Raw genomic sequence first — 23,639 nt, 5'->3', positions numbered from 1 at the left:
AAGTCGAAACTTGAAAGACGGTTTAGTGTAAGCCGCGTTCTACCTGCAGAGCGTACGAGAGAGAAAGAAGAATAGAAAGAGCGGCGGAGGAGGAGGAAGGGAAGGAGATCTTCAAAGGATAATCAAGCCTGAATTCTAAACGCTTTTTAACTCAACGAGTCATTCGTTAAAAGCAATACTCGCTATCTGTATATATGTACATTGTACATACTCATGTGTTATACGTATCTATCCAATATATATATATATATATATATGTATATTAGGGTGGCGAAAAAAAACCGACTATTTTTTTTTTTTTTTTCAAGTCTCGTGTGATAAAATGTTAGTTTTTGATGTTTTAAGAGCCCACTCCAAAGGACAGTTCAATAAAAATTTTTTAAGAGGTCGCTCAACATTTTTTAAAACGTCAGAAATCGTCAAAAATCGTTTGTTTTTTTTTCTTAAATTTTTTCTTCTCGTTACGGTATAATTTTATAGACAAAAAAAAAAAAAAAGTTTCCGAAAGTTTCAGTTCGAAATTTGAATTTCTAAAGGTCGCTCATAATTTTTTTACAATTTTTTTCGTGCATTTCTTTAGATCTTTTCGAGCGACCTTTTAATATTCATATTAAAATTTCATAAATTTTTTTTCTTCAATTTACTAAGAAAGAATCGATAACAATACACCACGACATGAATTAAAAATCAAACAAAATACTGAAAATATAATTTTTTTAATTTAATTTTTTGACAATTTTTGACATTTTAAAAAATTTCGAGCGACCTCTTAAAATTTTCTTTTCGAGCTGTCCTTTGGAGTGGGCTCTTAAAACATCAAAAACTAACATTTTGTCACACGAGACTCGAAAAAAAAAAAAAAAAAATAGTCGGTTTTTTTGCGCCACCCTAATGTATATAGATCCAAGCAATATATACATTTTCATATCAAAAGACTGTAAGAAATTCTCGTGATGAAGAGAAGTTAAGAATCAAGGCTTGGATCTAAATTTGAAAAAAAAAAAAAAAAAAATTAAATAGTCAAGAAATTTAGAACTTTATCAAAACTTAGCATGCATGCGTTTTTTTTTTTTTTTTTCTTTCTTTTTAATAATTTTCAACTCGTCGAAATATCGATCGTTAAATAGTATAAAGTTTGAAGTTTTTTTTTTTTTTAGTATTTCTTTTCTTTCTCTCGTCGTCGAGATATTAGAAGTAGAAAAAATATTGCACAATGACTTGAAATACGTTGAAGACGTAAGTAAAATGAAGTTATCGATATTTTTTAGCGCCATTATTAGCGCAGGTGCGAAATGTGTGAAAAGTATGAAAATAAAGTAACAGTGAAAATTGTTTAAGAGTTTTTTAAATTTTGAAAAATCTCCGAACATAAAATCCATCGGATTTTAATGTTTATTTAAACTGTACCTCGCTTGTCAGACTTCACTTTCGATAAAATGATTTGTATATTTTATTGTAAATTTTTCAAAGTGTTTTAATAATTGCAATAAAATTTAATGATAAATGAATTCGCTGATTGTTTAATTAATGCGACGTCAAAAAAAAAAAAAAAAAAAAAAAAAAAATTCAATAATTTCAACGTAACTATGTGTGTGTCACGTATTTTAAGGTTTATTTTTTCGTTTCGTACTTTATTCATTCGTGACGTTTTCAACCATTTCGATAACCTTATTCACGCTTGTTCGATTAAGGAGACACTAAATGGAGGATAATTATATCATGCATCATCGTAGAGGATGAATATATTTGTACCTATACCTACCGTTTATCGTTTTATAAAAATTACAACATCGGGTACAAATGTATACGGTTGTTTCGAATAATCAATTATTACTTAACGATCGGGACTAATGATAGTCTGATCCAAAAAGGAATTATAATTAGCCACATGCTCTCATGCAGCTAAGAGTTAGTATAACGTAATATTATACGCGTGTGTGTCCGTGTCGACAGCCTGTATCGATTACCTCGTATGTATCACGTTACGAGCCTATACCCGTAATTATTGGTTCATTTCGATGTAAAAAAAAAAAAAGAAAGAAAAAAAAATTTTTTTTTGTTTCACCTGACCTGTGAAAAATAGAGCGTTATTTTAATTCGTATATCGATTCATTTCAATCGAGATATTAATTATAAGCTTTCTTTGAAAGTTTTTGATGACTTATTGTGTGTATGAAAAAGAAAGATACGAAGGTTTTTGATAGAATCACCTATATATCAGTGTTTCTATGAATTTCTTAATTTGAGACATTCTCTAGTTTATTTACAGTTGCGAAAATTTTTACAATGGCTTATGGATTAATGAAAGATCCAAGTTTTTAATCAATCTCGTTTGTTACGTTAACAATAATTTTTCAACAATTTCTCGGGTAATGCTTTGATATCACAAATTATTGTTAGTTTGAAATCAGGCTGCCAACGTGTGAAATGTTCAATCGAAACTCACGTAGTATAAGAAAAAAAATTTAATTTCCCGAAATGATATAGATTCTGAAATGGAAATGATGTTGAATAGTTTATAATATTTTGGCTTGTGATTTATCACTGATAATCAGAGCTTCTTGTCTGGAAATTTATAATTCAAATACCTGTTCAACCGACTGCCACGTGTGAAAAAAACTACGAACCTCTCTATCATCGACAAAAAAAAAAAAGAATGTATCGGTAATACGATAAATATGCTAAATATCAAAATTCAACACCTGAGATAAAACGATCGTCGGTAACCGAGACAAGATTTTTTTCGTATAATACACAAATTAGAAGCAAATGCAACGAATTTTTCTCGTCTTATTCGATTATATCTATTAATTGAAAATAATATAATCTAATTAATCTTACCGCATAGAAATTTCTCACTTGAAAACAGTCTCTCTTTACCGACCGCGTCATCTTTGCATTGCTCAACATTCGCCCTCACTAGATACAAGATTACAACTGTCCATACTCCGTGCGACAACAAGATAAGCCGTGTGACTTACCACCAGCCGATAAAACAGAGACTTATCATCAACCGGTAAAGCAGAAACGCATCACCGCCTTATCGATAGCGTTGAAAAAAAATTAAGGTTAGGTTAGAATTCGCGTTGAGTTTGCGTCGTCTACATTCGCCCGGGTAATTCGTGGTGATTATTTGACGAGTGTACGTGCCACGACAGTTTGACGTATAAAGCACGAGGGGTTAGACGTAACGGCAAGCTGATAAAATAAAAGCTCGGAAGAAAGAGTAAATCAGTAATAATACAGATTAGAACGAGGGATCTTAATCGTTTCAGCGTCGATGCCGCTTTGACGGTACACAAGCAGATCGCAGATAAATATTCCCGATTAATCAATCCGTCGGGACGACGGAATAATCGAACGATGGGATTCGACGGCATGAGGGTTGGCGGCGGTCGGTGCCCTCCGCTTTTGGTGGGCGGTTTGGTGCTCGCGTGTTTTTTACTCGTCTGTAACTGGTGGACGATTTCGACGGAAAATGCGGAACTTCTTCGACAGATCGACGACCTTATTGACCAATTGAAAAGCAGGTCGGTTATTTATTTATTTTTTTTTATTTTTTTCCGCGTTCCGTTTGAAGTCGTTTTAGATAAGGTATCGCGATCATATTATTCGTGGTCACCGCATATCCCGCGTGCGTATCAGTGAATTTTAACGTTTACTATGGATGCTTTTTTTTTTTTTTTTTTTTTTTTTTTTCAATTTTACAATGATTTTTATTGGAACTAAAATTGTAAAATATTAATACATGTTTTATTTTATTATTAAGGTTTACTCAGTTTTAAAAAGTTTCAAAATTTCGAAATAACCGTTTTTTCTTCGAACGTTGAATCGGTTTCGATAACGCTGATAACTTCACATTAATCATTCTTGTCTGTGCCACGTGCCGTGCGTGCCACGTATTAGCTATTCGGCGATAGTGTAAAAAGAGAAATTATTCTTACAGACACCTTAATGTTAATCTGTTACATGAATTATATAAATTCCCTCAATTAATACTAAATATTTGAACTCGAACGTTTTGTTCGTATTTCTTTTTTTTTTTTTTTGTCAAGTTTGTCTTCCGTATTCCGCCGTTTCTTTTTATTGGCTAGTGATAAGTGACGTCATAAAAACTCGCTCAATCACGCGTTTTAAAAAGATGTCGTTAATTTTTTGCATTCATTAATTAAATTTGTTTTGTATAGACAAATAAAAACAATGAAATTTTTTTTTTTATTTTATTTGTCTATACTCACGATTTTTAAGTTCTACGTTTGTACAATAAAATTTGAAAAAAAAAAAAAAAAAAAAAAATTCAAATTCAAACTAGATCGAAATTAGTAACGTTATTCTAACGAAACTTATGAAAGAAAATTATAATCTTACTCTCAATTAGTTAATGTATTTCAGACAGTTCTAAAATTGCTAAATTACAATTTATTACGAAAATTCGATCGTCATATCAACTTGACGACCAGCTTAAATCTTTTGCATTACAGCTGGTCGTTAGGATCGATAACATATTTTAAATCGCAAATACGAACCATTAAAATATGTTCGAATAATAATCCTCCGCCCAAAACTTGAAACCATGTATCTAAGCGAGTAATGATTAATGAAAGAAAAAAAAAAAAATGGAAATTGTTTGAAAATAGGGTTTAATGACTTGTTTATGATGATTTTAGCGTAGAGGAAAGAGATCAGTGTACAATGCGGCGAACTTCTCTGGAGGATCAATTCAAGACACGAGAACAAGACATTGCGTCGCTCCATGTGCAAATCGAGCAAGACAAAGCTTTGCAAAAGAAACTGGAAGACGGGGAGATGATATGCAAGACGGAGCTTGAATCTCAAAAACAATTGGACATCACACAAAAAGCCACTTTAGAATCTCTCAGAGTGGAAAAGGATGCGTTGACGAAAGAGGTGGATGAAAAAAAAGACGATATTAAGAAACTGCAAAGTGAATTGGAAGAAGTAAGTTGATGCGAAAGTGAAAAAATATTACGGAGAATCGGCGAACCGAACGCTGCTCCAACGCAGCGATTTGTTATGAAGTTTATCTCGACTTTTTATTATTCGACAAATTCATTTCAAAAAAGGCATTCTGTTGATTATTTCGTTAAATAAATAAGAATCAATAATAGGAGATGAATAAATATCGTTCGTTTTAGGCCCGAGAACAGCTGAGTGAGTTGAAACTTGCCGTAAATTCACCAGGCAGTAATAAACCCTCCAGTTCTGTGTCGCAAGGTGAGTTCACCGCCTGAGGATCGTTAATTTATGACGAGTGTTTTGTTATTTTTCTTTTTATTTTTCATTCTTTCGACTTGTCTGGCTTACTAGCTAATTTCTTTACAAAGTTATGTTTTTGCCTATTGAGTTGTGACGTGTCGTTTGATTTGTAGATTGGGTGAAAAAGCGCATGTCGTTTTGCTATTGGTTTACTGCATGAAATTTAAACGAGAGTGTAAAGAAAAATTTGCTAACAAAAAAGTTAACGATCTCTAGTAGATCCCGCATTGAACGCTAATTGATTTCCGTTCATCGTTCAACGATCTTTCTAACTTCTCTAAACAAACTTAGCTCTTGGTACGCAACAGAACTTCGACTTTGTATAAAACATTTGATTGGTTTAGAGATCACAATATAAACGCATCCCTCGTTAGCCTCATCGTAATATCAAGTTTTTACACGGAATTTGCCTTACTTATTAGTATCGCCGCCAAGGTTTGTACCGCCCAGTAAACCAAACTTGGGTTCAGTTCTCGAGGGCGCAGTGAAGGTATCGAACCCGGGTCAGCAAGGTCTTTTGTACCACGGCATTCCGATTCTTCCTCGAGATCCGCCGGGTGCCGAGCGGCAACCCATTAAGCTTTCGGTCACGATGATCAAAGGTATAATCTGATGGAGGAAGAATACCAGCTACCCAACGCTAGTTTGAATAACATGAAAAACAGAAAAAAAAACAAAAAAAAGAACCTCAACCGCAATCACCCTTTTTGTCACTGTGATGAAAATCGCTTACATATCGCTTAGATTTCTGCTTTTTCCTTTTTTTTTTTTTTTTTTTTTTTTTAGCAAATAACGCTTTTCACTCCTATTTTTGCCTTGTCATGTTTTTCAAAATTATCATTGGATGTTTGATTTTTTACAATCTCTCCATCGTCATAAGATGAGATTCAATAAGAACGAATCGTTAGCGCATGAGTAAATTTGATGGATCAAAGCTTTCTGATTTTTTTCAATATTCTTGATGTTGCTTTGGTACTGAATGGTTGACGCATCGATCACGAACACTGAACGTATCATGATTTTTTGTAGATACTAGTGCTGGTTGATTAGTTTGAAGATAAAAAAAACTGTTCCAAAAAGTCGTTCTAATAAGACTAGAACTGTAGATTTGTAAAAAATACAATATTGAATAAAACCAAGGATAATAAACCAAAAGAGAAAAAGAAGAATTAAAAGCTTACGTACACGTGAAAAATATGTACATACATTAGAATTTGGAATAAGAAAAACCAGCATCTTTCGTGTTCAATGATAGAATAGTAAAATTGTATAACTGAATAATTTCCAGCATCAGAAGCTCCAATTTTGAGCAACGAAACGCAGAATGGCGGTAATCAAGATGCACAGAACGGTATAGATGCCGGCAACGATCGCATGGAGGGTAAATAAAAACAATTATTCAAAACCTATAGATTATCCAATTTTTTCAATTAACGTCCATCGTTCCAAAGTTTTGATTAGATAATATTTTTTAACAAGATCAAATTGACGAAAACATGGATGGGAGAGAGGCAGCAGATGACGACAACCCTAAGAATCAAGAAACAGCAAAATTGGACGCGAATCAGCCAGGAAATTAAATTACTACGAGAAGAATAAATTTAGGTAATAATAGTCCGTCGAATGGTATTAGGCATCGTGCAATACATACCTGCGTAAACAACAATTAAGCTTGCTAAGGAAATCTAATTGTAAGCAAGCGCGAGGCCAAATCAAATTTTGAATCATAGCCAGCAGATTTTAATGTTCCAGCCTTATACTACAATGTGTAAAAGAAATCCGGAACCTTTAATCTCATATCAATTTAACTAATATGTAAGTATCTAAGTCGGTTAATCGTTATTATTAAGCAATGCAAATCTCTGAAAATTATCCTAGTTTCATCGCTGATAGCCAATGCCATTGCGCGAGAGGAGAGAGAGTTTTGGCTCTCCCAAGCGAATCGGAATCACTTTTACTCGTTACTTTAAAAAATCCGAAAACTTTTAGCACGGATTTAAATGCTATTTTTTACTGTAAAGTATATTTAAGCTATTCGATAAATTGTGACCGTTTTATTACAAAGTATTGATACACATATAGGTATATTAATAACAATGAAGATAGCGTGTATTTTATGATAAATTCATTGTTCGGTTTTCCAGATTTTTGTATATATAATCGAGTTATGCATTATAAATGTTTAATTGCTGAAAAGAATTGATCGTTATTTATTCTTTAACAAACAAATTATAGTGCGTTTTTAGATAACGAAGAGGATCGATAAGGGCTTAATACTTTTTCTGTATTTTTTTTCAAGAGTCGTAGTGAACTTAAGGATTCTCAAGCCATTAATTGTGGAAAATTTGCATTCTGGATCGAATAGGAAATAATTTATCTTTGTTTATAAAAATGCGTAATAATATTGTTTCGCGTCATTTTGTGCGATAAAAGACTTACCGTTTGCTGAACGTCTAGAAAATGTCAAGCCACGTTGTTTTTCTGCATCCCCAATTGCATCGAATCGACTCAGCATCTTGAACGACGATATGACGATTCTTGTCATTTTGTAAAATTTCACTACAAATTCACTCGCACAATTTCATTGTATATGTATACCGAAATCATATGTGGTCTGTTTCGATTTTTAAATAATTACAGATCGTCTATTTGTACTTTTGTTACTCATATGTCGGAGAAAACGTTACTAATACACTTTTATTTGTGCCAATAATTGTACTTACAAAACACAATAATCCGGAGGAGCAAAAACGTGGACAATTGCGGGAGACCTTTATAAACACACTTCACACCGCTCATTTGGTCTGAATAGTGTGTCTGGGCAGTAATCAGCTAAGTTTTAACTGCTGATTCGATTTATTAGGTAGAAAAGGACCCGAAGAATCACTGGATTATACAAATTCTACAAAAATTTAAACATACATGAACTTGTCAGCGTCTCACTTGTGTTCTAAATTTCAAACTGGCGATAGGCAAGATGGCCGCCGCTCGACCCTCTCACGCGTTTTTAAATTTAACGATTTATTCTTAACAAGCCTGAGGCAGTCAACGCCTGAAGTAAGCACAAATACACAATTATCACTTCACATAAACATATTCTACAAAGCTCTTTTACGACACTGATATTCAATTTACCGGTAAATGAGTCCGCCGAAATCCGCGAGGTAAGTGAACATAGCCGCAGTTGAGTAGCTCCATGCGTCCCGCTTTTTTCACCACTAAAATTTATCCACTATTACATTCTAAGTCCTGATATGGTCTATTGAAATCGATGCATGTCGACTACGACATGAATAAATGGATTTTATTATTACATAGCAAACGTTACAACGTAAGAAACTTTCGTATTCGATCGTAGTTTAGTGAATGACTCCGTTTGCTTTCGCACCGCAGAAAGAGGCGCTCTTGGTTTCGTTGCACCATCTGGCGCCTCAATTACGGAACTACAAGTGTGTTTTAGGAACACGGGTTGTGGCATTAAACAGCCATCGGACTGTCTGCTAACCCCTAACCCCAAGTGACTTCAGTTATCTGGTCCTTCGGTTGAAGTTTGACGAAAGTGGGCTGCGTACTTTTCTAAACAATTAGTCAAAATGCCTGTTGGACCGTTGAAAATGGTGGGCAGAAGACACTTTGAACAGCTAGGCCGATGGTGAGAAACAGAAAAATGCAATCGAAAAATAAGTTGCGATCAAATCGTAGATTTTTTTTAGTCATAAATTTTTGACTGATTGTCACCTTGAGAATCCGTATTATTTTCTTTTCAGTCGGATTATTCTCTAGTAAACAAAAGAAATAATAATAGTCTCAGTTTTTTGGTGAAATATTTATGTAAGCCGTGTTATGTAACTCGAGAAATTCGACCCTAACCTAACTTCATTCCCATTTAATGTTACTAAGGTAACAATTTCAGATCTCGATATTCTTGCATTGTTGTGTTCCAGGGTACCTACGCTGGTGAACTTTGGCGCAGCTGCAGGTCTAGGTGCCATATGGTTTACCGAATGGAAAGCGGTTCTTCAATATGTGCCCATTTGGAATGCGAAATACCAAGAAGAGTAACCAACAGTTGCACGTATAAATGAAACAAGATTGCTGTTAGTCAATCAGCGTTTTCCTGTTAGACCGATCACTGTGAAAGTTTGAACAATGTAATTTCCCAGGTGCATAGATTAATTGTAACAAATGTTGAAGATAAAACTCTATGTAAGATCTTATTGTTAAGATTTATTTATTTGCTCAAGTGTACACCGCGCACCATTCCTTCGCCCAACACAGCGTACAACAAACTGAAACTTCGGGAAGTGGTATTTTAATTTACACATCCGATTTGTATTGTAAATATTCATTGTTGTACATTTTCGCCATTCTTCTTCCTACGCTCTTGAAAAATGAATTCAGCGAATTCTGCGGCTTGCTCTTGTTTCCGTTTCTTTAAAATCGGTGAAATGCCCCACCTTAAGGAACAATTCAGGATTAAAACTAAAGTTTGTGACTGTATAAAGTCAAATCAGACAACACTATTAAATTCCACTTACTTCCATCCCACTATAATACTAGTCATTATACTTATTCCAGCTACCACCAAGCCTGTTGGTCCGCTAGCAAACTTTTTATACCGCTCCAACATCTTTTCAAAAATGAACGTACCACTCGTGTAAAATCTATAAATTACGTAGGTAAAAATAGGTTTTAACTCTGTTAAAAATTGATTAAATCTTGAGAGAGTTGAAAATTTTTCCCGAATATACAATGTTTCTGTATAAAGTTTATCCATGCAAAAAGACGGTGAAAAATTTCCAGACCCACTTCATATTTTTTATAGATAATTAGTAGTAATTTTTCTTCATCTCTCAATATCTCGAGAATCTATCAGGTAAATGGATTAGGTTAGGTTTGAGACGATGAAACTTACTAGGTTTCAACAGTCGCGTCCGGTGCAGTTTTTAGCTCCTTGATCTTCGTGGCGTTTTCTCTAAGCACAGAATCAAAGATGTAGAAACCGCTCAAGGTTCCCAATACAATAGCAATGAATATATCACCCTTGCGAAAATATCGAGGCCTTCTAATTCTAATCCTCATGACGATCACCGAGGATCAGCTGACGCGATCCTCGCGCACCGCGTGTTGCGTTTGTGGCTCTCTGTCTTCTGCTAGGTTTAGATAGTCCGGCTGCACTCTGAGTCTCGAATTTTCTCCGCTACTCTTCTTTGGAGAGAAAATCGGCCTGACAAAAAAGGCAGCAACGTGCAAGCTAACTACCGTGGCCAAAAGAATTTTCAGGCGAGGATTCGAGAACGGATTCATATCCGTATCTTAACCTCTTTTATGATCTTCAGTCACCAACGCAGGTTTCAACCTAATCTCACGACAAATCGTCAATTCTTTATCTAAACTGCTTGACACAGCGATTAGAGGACATAACTTTCCTCCCTCGCAAAAATCCCCACCTAAATTCAAGAAATGTTTAACCCATAAGGCAAAAAGGTTAGATGTGTTCCTCCGGCAGACGCAATATTGTTTCGTTCTGCGCTTACCATATCGAAGCCATCTTGAAAGTATACCGACTCCGATTGGTTAAGAATCTAAGATGGCCGTCATATGGTCGGCGCAAACGGTTGGTTCTTCAAGATGACTGCGCAGAAGCACACCTCATTTTATCCATCATGATTTGACCAATCCCGTTGCGCTAATAGCCGGAAAAACCGAGCACAGCTGATCGCCGACACGCGTGTCTGACAGGATTAAGCGACACGCGACAATTTGATTCAGCGCGAGCGTCCAACAAGGCTTTGAAAACTATCAATTTAGAAGTAAAATGAACGGATCAAATCGTACAGGTCCGAATATATTGATCACAGGTAATTCCGGTTACTGTCGAAAGCTCATAACCTCTTTTTTTTAAATTTTTGTTTATGTCACACGTTTTTCATTGCAGGAACGCCAGGCGTTGGGAAAAGCACGATGTGTCGTCTGCTCGCGGAAAGATCAGGCCTAATGTGGCTAGAAGTGAGCAAGTTGGCTATAGAAAACAAATGCTTGGAGGAGTACGACGAGGTTTATCGATGCCCTGTTCTGGACGAGGATAAGGTATTTTCGAATCCCTTTGAGCTAATCTGTTTGAAGTGTTTCATACAGATCTGTTTGTCATGAGAATTTGTCTCTAGGCTTGATCTTGCCTTCAATATTCTCTTCTAATTCTCATCTCAAAATTAAAATTCCAACACATTTGTGTATTTTCTTCGGGTTTGCAAGCAGCTACTGGATGGCATGGAACCGGCGATGCAGGAGGGTGGTAAAATCGTGGATTACCACGGTGCAGAATTTTTCCCAGAACGTTGGTTTGATATTGTGTTCGTGTTGCGAGCAGACAACACGATATTATATGACAGATTGGTGGCGAGGGGTTACACTGGTAAGAAACTTGAAGACAACATTGATTGTGAGATATTTCAGACGATATTAGAGGAAGCCAAGGCCTCCTATAAGGATGAGATAGTTCACGAACTGCAGAGTAACACACCTGAAGAAATGGAGCAAAATGTAAACAGGATATGCCAGTGGCTCGAGCAGTGGAAAATTGACAATAAATAAATCGAAATTTTTGTATAACATAATAATCGGTTTCCCCCAACGTACTAATTGTTGCCGCTGTAGCAATGATTTAACTAGCAATTAGTGTCTTACAATTTTAATCACAATCATTAGAGCTCTTGGCTCTGATCACAATTTTTCTACTTCTGTATATGCTATGTACACATCTAAACTTACACAGTTACTAACGACATATCAGCTTTTTTGCAATGAAGTTGACCCTGCTAAAACCAGAGCATTGAGTCAATATATTACAGCTCTGATTCTTCATAAAGTTTCTTGCAAGTCTAGACTCAAATAAGTAGAGTCTAATTGAAAAAATAAGAATCATTACTATGTATATTGCAACCATCCGAGACTATTCTACAATTTTATTTACAATCTTCAGAATCTTCTGCCCTGAAGAAGTCTTTTTCAACCTTTGCACATGTTATCTACACATTCGAATTCAAATCTTCAGTAATAAGCTTCAAGGAAGTTAATGCGAAAGTGTTAGAAAGTATAAATTAAATTATTTGCACTCCGATTCTTGTAGGACTTTCTTACAAATTGAACACTTGTGGAATTTTATACCGACAATCTGAGGAAAGTCTATTGAGAAACATCTTGGAACGTTTAAATATTGTTGGGAAAGTGTAGCTTATGTATTACATAATTATTAGAGAACTTCAGCACAGAAAACCATCCATGAAATGTAAAATAAGGTAAATAAGATTACCAGTAAAGTGAGAAATACTCATTACTAATGCAGAACAAAAGTCTTGTGCTGTTTGTATTCCTCCAGCCTCGAGTTATTTTATAGTTTAGCTCCAACAGTTGTTCTACTCGACAATTCCAAGATTTTCTTTCAGGTTTTTCAATCTTGCTTCCATACTAGCATAGTACTTCATTTTGACAAGAAGTTTTTTAGCCAGCTCAATATTTTTCTCTCGAAAAGCAGTTGAAACTTGTCTGTAACAATTAGAACGGCATGAATAATGAAGTACGAAAAATGTTGAATAAGGTCGGAGGGAGATTCTTGACAACATGTTTATGATCCTTCAATAACGTAGTGCAAAATTACCTGGTGTATTCCGCTAATACTTTCCTATTTTCCTTCATCAATTTCATGACTTTCTCAGCATTGTCAGTGGCCGCTTCGATCTCCTCGTTTTTCTCCATTACCGTCATCAGAAATTCAGGATCTAAAGTAGTCGTTCCCTCGGGTATTTCCAACTTCTCCAATGCCAACATGTACAAACCCCTGCTCAGAGGGTGTGATAGCGTACTGTAAGCCTTGTTGACCAGTGAGGATAGGTTCTCGGATAATTCTCTCTCTTTCTGTGAAACAAGGGTCAAAAAGAAGGGTCAAGTTTTCTCGGTAAAGATGAAATAAAACAGAAAATTAGAGGAAAGCATTTAATCACCTCTGTACTATTGCTAAATCTGTCAGGATGCAGAAATTTTTGTAATTCTCTGTACTTTTTGTGGACTTCGTCATTCTTCAGGTCGTAATCCCGTTTGACGCCGATTATTTGAAAATAATTCAGATTCTCGGGCGGCTCCTGTAGCGCCCTGCACTTGGAGCAAAATAGATCCGACTTGTACTGGAAGTCGCATTTCCAACATTTGGATGGTACGTTGCTCGAATAATTCCTGCAGCGACGAGACGCATCGCCGATACTAGCAACTGCGAAATTTGTACGGCCCGATTTGTCGTTCGTACACAAATCCGGGCGATTACATACGCCGACATAACCTCTGGTCGAAAGGCAACGGCAAATGGATCGCAGCCTCATGCCGTTCGTTAAAGAACGACTAGTCATAGCTCGGAATTAGAATTCTCCTGTTATTCTATTGCGGATCGTCCGCGACTGCGAAGCGATTGACAATACCATCGAAACTACGAGAGGAAGGAAATAAGAAATTACGCTAAACAGCGGCGGCCATATTGAAGTCTAAACACGAGACGATGTCATTGGTCAGATTGGTCAGATTCACTGGAAAACTGAAATTAGAACCTTTCGACTTGTTTACAGCATTGAACTGAATCGCTGGCAGCTGATTGACTAGAGTCCCCGTGTATTTTTGTGTTATCGGTGAACCGATATTTTTTTGAAAGGTAATAAGGGTATTTATTACTCTTGCCCTTACCGACAGAGCAAACTCACCAATTTTCTTCCTACAATTGAATAAATAAACTTTCCTAAATTCTGCTACAAAAGGTCGATGGAACGTCGAAATTTGAACCCGTTCCGTTAGTTTTCTTATTTAATAGAGGAAGAAAGAGGGTGAATTTTCTCAGTCGGTAAGAGTAGGAATAACACATGACCTTAAACAATGAAAGATCCAAGAAAAACAAGAATCCTCGGAACAGATTTCGGTTCGATGTGTCGTACAACAGCTGACGAACAATTGTTCAAATCTTATTTATTATTTCAGAATGTAGTGCTTCGGCATCCCACTCATAATGCTGATAGCGCTGAAAATAACTAAACTTAATTTGCTGATGAAAAAGTACGAGTAAGAGAGGGAGAAGCGATGAACAGGAAAAAGAAAAGGAATTAAACTGCGAGCTCCTCCAGCCTCCTGCGCTTCCATTGTCGGCGATCCGGCGGCGTGTTTTCAAAATCGTCCAATCAGCTCGCGACACCGCTTAGGTTGTACCTCGCTCTGAGCAGCCACGTCGTCCTCTCCCTTCTATCATCAGTCGTTGATTCCATTCCAGTCAGTCAGTCGTTAGTCTTCCGATCCTTGAGCATTATACTTTAAGAGGAAAAATTCTCATCAGCGGAGGGTTTGATAAAAGCTCGCGAAATGCTGTTCAGAAGTTTAATCCTGGTGTCTCTGGTTCTCGGCGCTTTCGCCGCCGAAGAGGATGTCCTCGAATTGACGGACGACGATTTCTCACACGAGTTAGAACGCCATGAGAATTCACTCGTCATGTTCTACGCGCCTTGGTAAGCAATCGAAGCTTCTTATTTACCTCACGCTTTATCCCGTGGCTTTGTATTCCGAAAATCCTGAACCTCATAAGATGCCGAAACACCGGAACCCGGTCTAAAATACCGCTTATCTTCTCTCGAACGTGACGTTAAACGTCAGACCGGCTCACCGCTGTTTGCGGGACATATGCGTTGATAATTGTGATTATTCACCAATCTTAAGAACGTTGATAGCAACTTCTTATACAGACGCACATATAGAATCACGTAACCTTATCTCACATGAAATCTTTGCTGCTTTGTGTGCAGAATTTTGATACCTGATATTGAGCATCTTTGCAACGAATTTTTATCTCGATTTATTCTATTTTTAATGTATATTATGGTTGATATTTCTCGAATTCATGCAGGTGCGGACATTGCAAACGTCTTAAGCCCGAATATGCCAAAGCGGCGGAACTTCTCAAGGGTAATGATCCACCGATCACTTTGGCCAAAGTTGACTGTACGGAGGCGGGTAAGACCACCTGTAACAAATACTCCGTTAGTGGATATCCGACGCTTAAGATATTCTCGAAAAATGAAATGGTCGGCGATTACAACGGCCCACGAGAAGCACCTGGTATCGCAAAGCACATGAAGGTATGACTAAATGAAATAATGGAAATGTTAAATTTATTTGTTTCCTAAAATTTTGCCTGGGTATTGTCAGAAACCTTTTTACACAGTTTTTGTATTGTTTTGTAGGCTCAAGTTGGACCCGCGTCCAAGGAATTGACTGGCGAAGACTGCCAGAAGGGCTTCTTGGAATCTGACGAAATTGGAGTAATCGGTTACTTTGAGAAGGACGATTCACCCTTGTCGGCTGCCTTCCATACCGTTGCCAAGAAACTGAGGGAGAAGGTCAGGTTCGCGCATACAAGTGCAAATGCGCTACTTGAGAAGGAAGGATTCAAGTAAGTGTAACTGCATCATTTTTCAGGAGACTCAAAATGAATTTGTTTAACAACAAACAAAAGTTTTCATACAGTAATATATGTGGCAATTATCACGAACGTTGCTGTTTTAGTTGAAATCTTATGTATGCCAATTCTATTTTTCAGAAATAACATTGTCCTCTACCGTCCAAAAATTTTGCACAGCAAATTTGAGCCAAGCAGCGTGACCTTCGAAGGTGGCGATTCAATCGCTGATGTGCATGATTTTATCACCAAGAACTAGTAAGTGTTGTCGACTGATTTCAATGGTTTTCATAGAAACTGTTAAATATTGATAATTGTAAGTTTCTAAATGATGATAGCTTATCATGAAACGGTTTTTCCAGCTTCGGCATTGTTGGCGTAAGAACACGAGACAATGCACCAGACTTCAAGAACCCGTTGGTAGTTGCTTACTACAACGTCGACTACGTGAAGAACGTGAAGGGAACGAACTACTGGCGTAACAGGATACTGAAGGTCGCAAAGGACTTCCCAAGTCTCAATTTCGCGATTTCATCGAAGGACGATTTCCAGCACGAGCTCAACGACCATGGAATCACCTTCACCAAAGGTGACAAGCCGACCGTATTGGCGCGCGATGCGAAGAACCAGAAATTCGTAATGACTGACGAATTCTCCGTCGAAAACTTTGAGGCTTTCTTGAAGGACTTCGAAGGCGGAGTTCTCGAGCCTTATCTAAAATCCGAGCCGGTCCCCGAGGACAATAGCGGAAACGTAAAGATTGCGGTAGCCAAAAACTTCGACGAGATTGTAACCAACAATGATAAGGATACGCTGATTGAATTCTACGCGCCCTGGTGCGGCCACTGCAAGAAACTTGCTCCAATTTACGACGAATTGGGAGACAAGTTGGCCAACGAGGATGTGGAAATTGTGAAATTCGATGCGTCAAATAACGACGTGCCAGCGCCATACGAGGTGAAAGGTTTCCCAACGCTCTTCTGGGCGCCCAAGAACTCTAAAGACGATCCTATCAAATACGAGGGTGGCAGGGATCTCGACGACTTCGTTAAATACATTGCTAAACATGCGACTAACGAGCTTCAAGGATTCGACCGCAAAGGAAAAGCCAAGAAGGCTCCGGCTGACGAACTTTAAGTTCGGTATCACCCTACAAACGATGTTCCAGGCGTATCTTAAGTCTGTGCGAGTTAGAGGGAATGAATCGTAATTAGCAAAGTATGACAAGGGGGTGTTCTATCAGCAGTCTTATTTTGGGAGAGTGGTAACGATAAAATGTCATCCTTTGAAATATAAACGTTAAAAATAATCGTATACATAGGCCACTTCGAGATCTGTGTATATACATACATACATACATACATACTTACATACATACGTACGTACGTACATAATGACATTTATCAGCTCGTGACTCAAACTTGCGTTGTAAAAATTGGGTTGTATCATATTCGTCGTACCTAAACCGAAGCGAGCGCGGATAGCGAAAATATTGCTGATAGCGTGAAAATGTTTAATTTTTCATTTGCACGATACCTCAGGAAATCAAAAATCGCAGAGGGTCAGTAAACATTTACAACAATGCCACGATTGTAACAAACAAACATTTACACATCGACACATAGAAAGTTGGTTTTGAATGTGTTTGGTGATCATTAATCACGCGTTTTTCCGTGTAAGCTTTGGTAATTTTTTTGTACTTCTATACGTTTGAATACCAGATGTGCGGTTACATCTTTTTCTTTGAAAATTAAGATTAATAATAACAATAAAAAAAAGAAACTAGCAATCTCTATACAAACTTATATAATGGCAAAGAAAGTCGATGGAGAATTAATAATTCGCGTTCCTTCTCACAGAGAAATCAATTTTTAACTAGATATTGTATCATTCCAACATCGTCACAGAGCTCACCTGAGTCCAGTGGTAACGAATAGGAATAATTACTTACAAGTTAGATTCTCTCTTTTTATTAAATTTGGTTTCTTTTTTACGGGAACGAAAATTTATTTTCATGTCACACATACACACACACAATTAATAAAATACATGCCTGCGTATAGGAAAAACAAAATTATTTTATGTGTGATTAAGATAATGATAATAATATTATTATTATTATTATAGATTGATTGATTGAATAAATAGAATTTTTATAAGGAAAAGTGAAACCTTTAATTTCGTTCCTGTAGTGTAATCCTGTAATGGAACATAAAATTTACGAATGATTGCTGTATGATCTGCAATCATTAATTACTAGAACTTAACATTCTTATATTCTTTCGTTGTTTTCCTATTATCCTTATTGTTTATCGTATGCTAATTGTGTACGTGCTACCATGATATTCAAAATTAATTGAAAATTAAAGTCAAATTCTTGGCGTCAGGTAGAATCCGCTTTGTAAATCAGCTCTGTATTATCGACTGTTTTCGTAATGATAAGCCTAATCCTCTCTGATGATAAGAACGGGTCAGTCACGTGAAAACGTTTGAAATTTAGTTACAAAACTCCACGCTAAGGGGCGTTGGTAGTTGATACCTACGACAATGTTGATTGGTTGAAAATTTATCCGCTTGTCGACAGCAGCGCCATCGTGACGATAACAGAACTCGAACTACAGGTGGAGCAGTGAACAGCAGAAGGCATTTAACTCGGATTATTTTTGGTCCGCCACTGTTCACTTCAGAAATTTTCGTGCCAGAGAGTTAGAGAGAGGTGCCCGTTGCTCGAGACGCCGCAGATATTTGCGTGTCAAATTTCGAAGTACTTGCTAGTCGGAGATCAAGGCTGAAAAATGACTCGTAAGTAGTGGTTTTTTCCCGCATCATCTTTTGTTTTTTTGTTTTTTTTTCACCTGTATCAATTCCGTTCGCATCCTTTCGTCACATCGCCATATCACTGTCCTCATTTTATACAATATACAGTGAATGTGTCATCCATGATCGAATTTGTCGCGTCGAACGTAGTCAACGACTTAATCTAGCATTCATAACGATATTTCCCACAGACTAACACGCGGATACGTTAAAAAAGCCTTTTTCAAGCCTCAGACAGTTTTACCGACATTTCATATTCCGCAGTTCATTATTTTCGACATTTCTGTGTACGACGTGAAGTTGGACGATGTTTCATACCAAGATCAATTAACGCTCCACAGTATCGTTGAAATTTCTTTTTTTTCCCTTGACACCTACATGTTAAATTATTATCGATTCTAATTTTATACCATCGCTAATAAAATTATCAACCTTCCTTCTCGTGCACGCATATATCATACGGACGCGAAATACCGTGTCAGATAAATAAATAAACCGTGCGCGTGTAAAACAACTGAACGTTACATCGTGTCTTGTATGTGCTTTTGAGATTGTTTTCTTCTTTTTCATTATCACGCTGTTGTCCTTTTCTGTTGCATCTTTAGCGTGTATGGTTTATTATGGTCAAGGCAGATAATTCACGTACACGTCATAAGCTGTAGAAAGTTATGCGTAATCGGAAAAACCGTTTGCGAAACGGGCCGTTAAAAGCCCGAAGGCTAATGTCGTATTGTGAAACAGAAGACAATCGTTCGGTTTTCTTTTGTTTCGAAAATTCGTTTTCCAATAATGACTTGAAGGTAGCAACGGAATTTGCTCGAGGACATCGGCCCTCCGTAAATTACGTATTGTAACCAGTCTTCACCAATGCCCGTGGCATTTTTTCTACCCACCCAAGTACTTATGCTTTGAAAATAATGACCCGTAGGTGGGAATCAGCGAGACTTAGCTCGGGCCAAAAACCAGAAAAAGGCTGCAAAGAAATCGGCTGCAGAACAGGAGAGCAACAAGGGTCTGACCCTCGAGCAACGTAAACAACGGTAAAAAATTTTCTTTCATTATTCTTCTAAAAACAGCTTCAAAACAAAAAGTTCTCAGACTTCAGAAGTCAGAATTAGTCAGTTACTGTTGCAGTTCTGCATTGTTTTGAAATATTTTTTCACCGTTGTCCCACTCGATTTATTATTCTTTTTTTTTAAAGAAATACTTCTTTTCATATTCAAGTGACTAATTGTTGATTGTATTGTTACAGTGACGCCGATCGAATGAGAGAAAAACAATCGAAAAAGCAGCAAGATGAAGGGAAGGTGCAACAACAAGGGGCGAGTTAATTAACCGGGTCATAGATAATACCAAGATTCAAATATTAACAGAGTTTTAAGTAAGTCAATCTCAAATTATAAAAACGACAAGTAAAAGAGCAAAAAAAAAAAAAAAAAAAAAAAACAAAAACGAAAAGCACAAAAAGTAAAAAAAAAAAATCTTTTGAAATACTGAGAATACAAATAGCCTCCTAATAATAAAAAACACCACTTTGCCTACTACATTACCTGAGTACATTATTATTACTATTATTACTATTATCACTATTATCATTAACTATATATAATCACGTGCGCGCTGCTTTCCCAGGTGGAAAAGCCACGCAGTGATAAAACCGCAATATCGTAGTCGTTCAAACTGTTTCACGGTTAGTTATGGTTTAATTTTTATAACAATCTCGCTTATGTGATGTATATATTTACATGCACATGCACAATGCACATGCTCTAGCTCTGTATGATATTAATCCAGCAGGATACTAAGTTACATTTGAACAGTTAAGTAATTGCAAAATGTATTATTGTACAATATTATATCGCATGTAATGTGTATATTGTTGTAGTTGATCGCGATCATAAATCAATTTTCCGAAAGTCATTTCAAATAAATTCAATTTATTTTGTGTGATGATACAAAATATTGAGTATCAACTTCCGTGTCAGCCTTTATCTTCATTAGTGATTACTACTCGAGAATTAATAGCTTCGTTTTATAATTACAAACTTTTCACCATCTACTTTAATTTCCATTAATCTCAGAGTTGTTGGTAAGGTAATCTTTAATGTTTTTTGATAGGATAGGAATTTCAAAAAATTTTGTTTTCAATCGACTCTACTACAGTGAGATTCCAACGTTTTGCTGTTGATAAACTCATTCAATGTATTCATACGATAACTTCGAGCAATGAGTAACCTTATTCATGAATAAATAATTTAAATGAAATTAATAGTCGCATAGTTGCTAAATTCTAAATGGAACTCCTGAATTACCGATACGTTCTTGTCATTATTGTGTCGATTGAGTGGGTTTAGGATCACGCTGTTATATAGTAAACACTAAAAATTGCTAGACAGTTTCCCGCACATTTCTTGTCTTTTCTTTTTTTATTGCACTTTCCCAAAAGTACATTTAATCAACATATTTATTTATCGTTTACAATATCGTGATGGAAGTTTTTTTTTTTTTCTCTTCTTTTTACGTTTTATTATTATACGATACTAATACGCTACGGTACGGTAATATCTAAATGCATTGTTTATTACAAAGGATCGTCGTATTTTATAAGCTTTCAATTCTTAGCAAATTTCAATAACAAAAGGAACGTTACATTCGCGACTGACTACGTGCATATGATGGGATTTCATTTCGTCATTCGTGGAAGACCTTTGAGTTCTAGTTCGTTGTAAATATGTGTGTATATATATATATATATATATATATATATATATATTATAATCCGCTGACGTGGGGAAGAAATCGTGATAATGATAATAATAATAATAATCATAATTAAGATTAACAGTTGAAAAAAAGAATTACATTATTTCTCTTGTATTAAAATTGTTTAAAATATTGTCTAGCCTCTAAAGACCAAAAACCCTTATCAAATATTTCATTATTTTTATCATCTTTTGTTACTTTTTTTCTACTAAATACTACGCAGCTAACGGTAATGAAATTTATTGCTATAACTCTTTCGAATTGCTTAATTAATCACTTTGCACAAACATTTGAAATCACGTATGCAAAACGAACCCAATCGCAGGTATATCTTTCCTTCGCGTCGATTTTTCTTTCGTTTGTCTCTTTTATTTTACGCTCTTTCGCACTACTTCACCAGACCTTTCACTTATAATATGTAATATTATCAACATACGCAAGAAATTATCACGTTCGTAGGTCAAACGTTGACTTCTTTGTTTTTGTTTTTTTTTTTTTTTTTTTCTTGTTATGTCAGTATACAAACTAACCGAGGAACTTTGGCGATATATTAAGGAGAGAGAGAGAGAGAGAGAGAGAGAGGGAGAAAAAAAAAACGAAAGAAAGGGAATGAAAGAAAGAAAAATAAATTGGAAGCCTAAAAGTGTATGAAAAAAATTCTTCTTACACAATCGTCATACGCTCTATAGGAATAATTTTTCACATTTATAAAAGGAACAGGGTGCGTCTCATCGTATACATTATTATCGTTAACGTATCCTGTTTCATACACAAAATTAAGGCATCCGAGCTACTAATGGCGTATTAATTGACGGTGGCTTCGCGGAAGCTGGACGATCGTATATTAGTGTTACTAATAATATAAAAATGATTTCCTTGACACATGTGTAAAATAATTGAACAATTTTATTAAAAGGAATTTAGTTCATAACTGGGTGAACCGTTTTTCTCAGCTTTCAACACAGTAAGTATAATTTTGCGAGTAATATTCTTTGAAAGACGTGTAATTTTGTCGAATCTTTTGTTTCAACGATACGAGAAAACGACAGACCGAACTCTTGTAATTACACATCTAAAAGTACGGAAAATGGCACTCTTCGAACGAGTTTTCTCTGTATTTCGTTTCGCTAATAATTGAGCAACGCCACTATCACCAACTGCTGCGGATTACTTACATTCTATATATCTTTTTGCTTTTTAATAAAAAATACATTCGTTTTAAAATTAGAAAAAGAAATAATCATTGAATTTTTCAACATGGTACGTATGATTCACGTATACAAGCTTTTCACCAACTATTTCAATTTCCATTAGCCTCAGAGTTATTGGTAAGGAAATATACATTACAATTGACACGGCATTATTAGAGAAACTCTATTAAAAACGGGATGGCTTAGGTGGAAAAAATCTCTTGTTCGTTCTTTACTATCTGTCTAATTTGACAAACGAACCTTTATGGTAAAAGAATAAAATCGTTGTTGATATTCTTGTTAATCGTATACTTGCTGCAAGTTTTACTGCATTCGTTTTTTTTTTTGTTTTTTTTTCTCTTCTTTTTCCCACTTTTAATTTATCTATATTTTATCTCATATTCTTAATTATTTTCACCAATAAAAATTAGCAAACTTCATCGTGCTACTTGTCGTTATAATTTTACGGACAATGTTATTGTTACGTTACGTTACGTATGAATAATTATTTCGATAATGATTATTTTATGTATGTATGTATGTATGTAATATATTTTTTTACCGGTATAGAGATTTGAAGAAAAGAGTTTCGGATTTTAACTTCGGGGGAACAAGAAAACCGGTCGCTAGCTAATCTATTTCATCAAACTGACGGTTTATAACCCCTATTATAAAAATTATTCTCTATACGTACAAGTTTGCGTAGTTTAAAAAAGAGTTCTTTCCATTTATCTATAGTATTATATATATATTATTATAGCACCATAAATGTATCGTATTGTGTTGTTTGCAGATGATCGACCAGTTTTTCCGCCTAATCGACAATTTTGTAATATCCATATTATTGTAGTAGCTATACAGAAGGCCAAAGATTGAAAATTGCCACTTATTTTCTTTTATCTTCCAAAAAAAACAACAAAAAAACAATAATAATAATTAAAAAAAAAACCATCTCTATATATTGAATTTAAAGTTGTCTTCCTTTTTTTTTTCTTTTCGAATTCGGAATAAACATTCACGAACTCGGAAACGTGTTCTATAATAACAATAAAAAAAAGGATAATATAATAATAACAATCAATCTTGTATTGCGTCTCCTTTTTTCTTCTATA

The 23,639-nt window shown here is 35.7% G+C and overlaps 5 protein-coding genes and 2 long non-coding RNA genes across 9 annotated transcripts; 5 read left to right on the top strand and 2 right to left on the bottom strand.

Moving 5' to 3' along the window:
- The first annotated feature begins 3,091 nt into the window (after positions 1-3,091).
- Positions 3,092-7,452, top strand: LOC124414834 (Golgi membrane protein 1-like). Of its 3 annotated transcripts, XM_046895928.1 has the most exons (6): positions 3,092-3,530; positions 4,668-4,959; positions 5,157-5,235; positions 5,700-5,879; positions 6,566-6,658; positions 6,757-7,452. In XM_046895928.1, the coding sequence occupies exons 1-6, from the start codon at positions 3,364-3,366 to the stop codon at positions 6,855-6,857; spliced, it is 912 nt and encodes a 303-aa protein (XP_046751884.1). In that variant the 5' UTR covers positions 3,092-3,363; the 3' UTR covers positions 6,858-7,452. The 3 variants fall into 3 exon arrangements, with proteins under 3 accessions (XP_046751884.1, XP_046751886.1, XP_046751885.1); XM_046895930.1 differs by lacking the exon at positions 5,700-5,879 and having other exon boundaries at positions 6,757-7,448; XM_046895929.1 differs by lacking the exons at positions 6,566-6,658; positions 6,757-7,452 and adding an exon at positions 6,307-6,357.
- Positions 7,453-8,713: 1,261 nt separating this feature from the next.
- On the top strand, positions 8,714-9,685 carry LOC124414838. Its single transcript, XR_006930078.1, has 2 exons — positions 8,714-8,929; positions 9,222-9,685. It is a non-coding gene; the product is annotated as an uncharacterized LOC124414838 (long non-coding RNA).
- On the bottom strand, positions 9,503-10,718 carry LOC124414839. The gene is made up of 3 exons (XR_006930079.1): positions 10,193-10,718; positions 9,816-9,941; positions 9,503-9,734 (listed from the first exon to the last, which is right to left on the bottom strand). It is a non-coding gene; the product is annotated as an uncharacterized LOC124414839 (long non-coding RNA).
- Positions 10,719-10,978: 260 nt separating this feature from the next.
- Positions 10,979-12,094, top strand: LOC124414960 (adenylate kinase isoenzyme 6). The gene is made up of 3 exons (XM_046896155.1): positions 10,979-11,138; positions 11,216-11,367; positions 11,536-12,094. Exons 1-3 carry the CDS (start codon positions 11,096-11,098, stop codon positions 11,869-11,871), a joined length of 531 nt encoding a protein of 176 aa, XP_046752111.1. The 5' UTR covers positions 10,979-11,095; the 3' UTR covers positions 11,872-12,094.
- Positions 12,095-12,352: 258 nt separating this feature from the next.
- On the bottom strand, positions 12,353-13,776 carry LOC124414959 (iron-sulfur cluster co-chaperone protein HscB). Its single transcript, XM_046896154.1, has 3 exons — positions 13,278-13,776; positions 12,935-13,191; positions 12,353-12,822 (listed from the first exon to the last, which is right to left on the bottom strand). Exons 1-3 carry the CDS (start codon positions 13,674-13,676, stop codon positions 12,693-12,695), a joined length of 786 nt encoding a protein of 261 aa, XP_046752110.1. The 5' UTR covers positions 13,677-13,776; the 3' UTR covers positions 12,353-12,692.
- A 782-nt stretch (positions 13,777-14,558) lies between these two features.
- On the top strand, positions 14,559-17,520 carry LOC124414957 (protein disulfide-isomerase A3). Its single transcript, XM_046896151.1, has 5 exons — positions 14,559-14,810; positions 15,206-15,437; positions 15,543-15,751; positions 15,899-16,015; positions 16,120-17,520. Exons 1-5 carry the CDS (start codon positions 14,668-14,670, stop codon positions 16,892-16,894), a joined length of 1,476 nt encoding a protein of 491 aa, XP_046752107.1. The 5' UTR covers positions 14,559-14,667; the 3' UTR covers positions 16,895-17,520.
- An 851-nt stretch (positions 17,521-18,371) lies between these two features.
- Positions 18,372-20,041, top strand: LOC124414961 (putative SERF-like protein). Its single transcript, XM_046896156.1, has 3 exons — positions 18,372-18,559; positions 19,503-19,614; positions 19,827-20,041. The coding sequence occupies exons 1-3, from the start codon at positions 18,553-18,555 to the stop codon at positions 19,903-19,905; spliced, it is 198 nt and encodes a 65-aa protein (XP_046752112.1). The 5' UTR covers positions 18,372-18,552; the 3' UTR covers positions 19,906-20,041.
- Positions 20,042-23,639: the final 3,598 nt, after the last annotated feature.

This window comes from Diprion similis, chromosome 14 (assembly GCF_021155765.1).
Source record: "Diprion similis isolate iyDipSimi1 chromosome 14, iyDipSimi1.1, whole genome shotgun sequence".
Lineage (NCBI taxonomy): Eukaryota > Metazoa > Arthropoda > Insecta > Hymenoptera > Diprionidae > Diprion > Diprion similis.
Note: the sequence above shows the minus strand (reverse complement) of the source record. Positions and strands in the feature narration are given on the sequence as shown.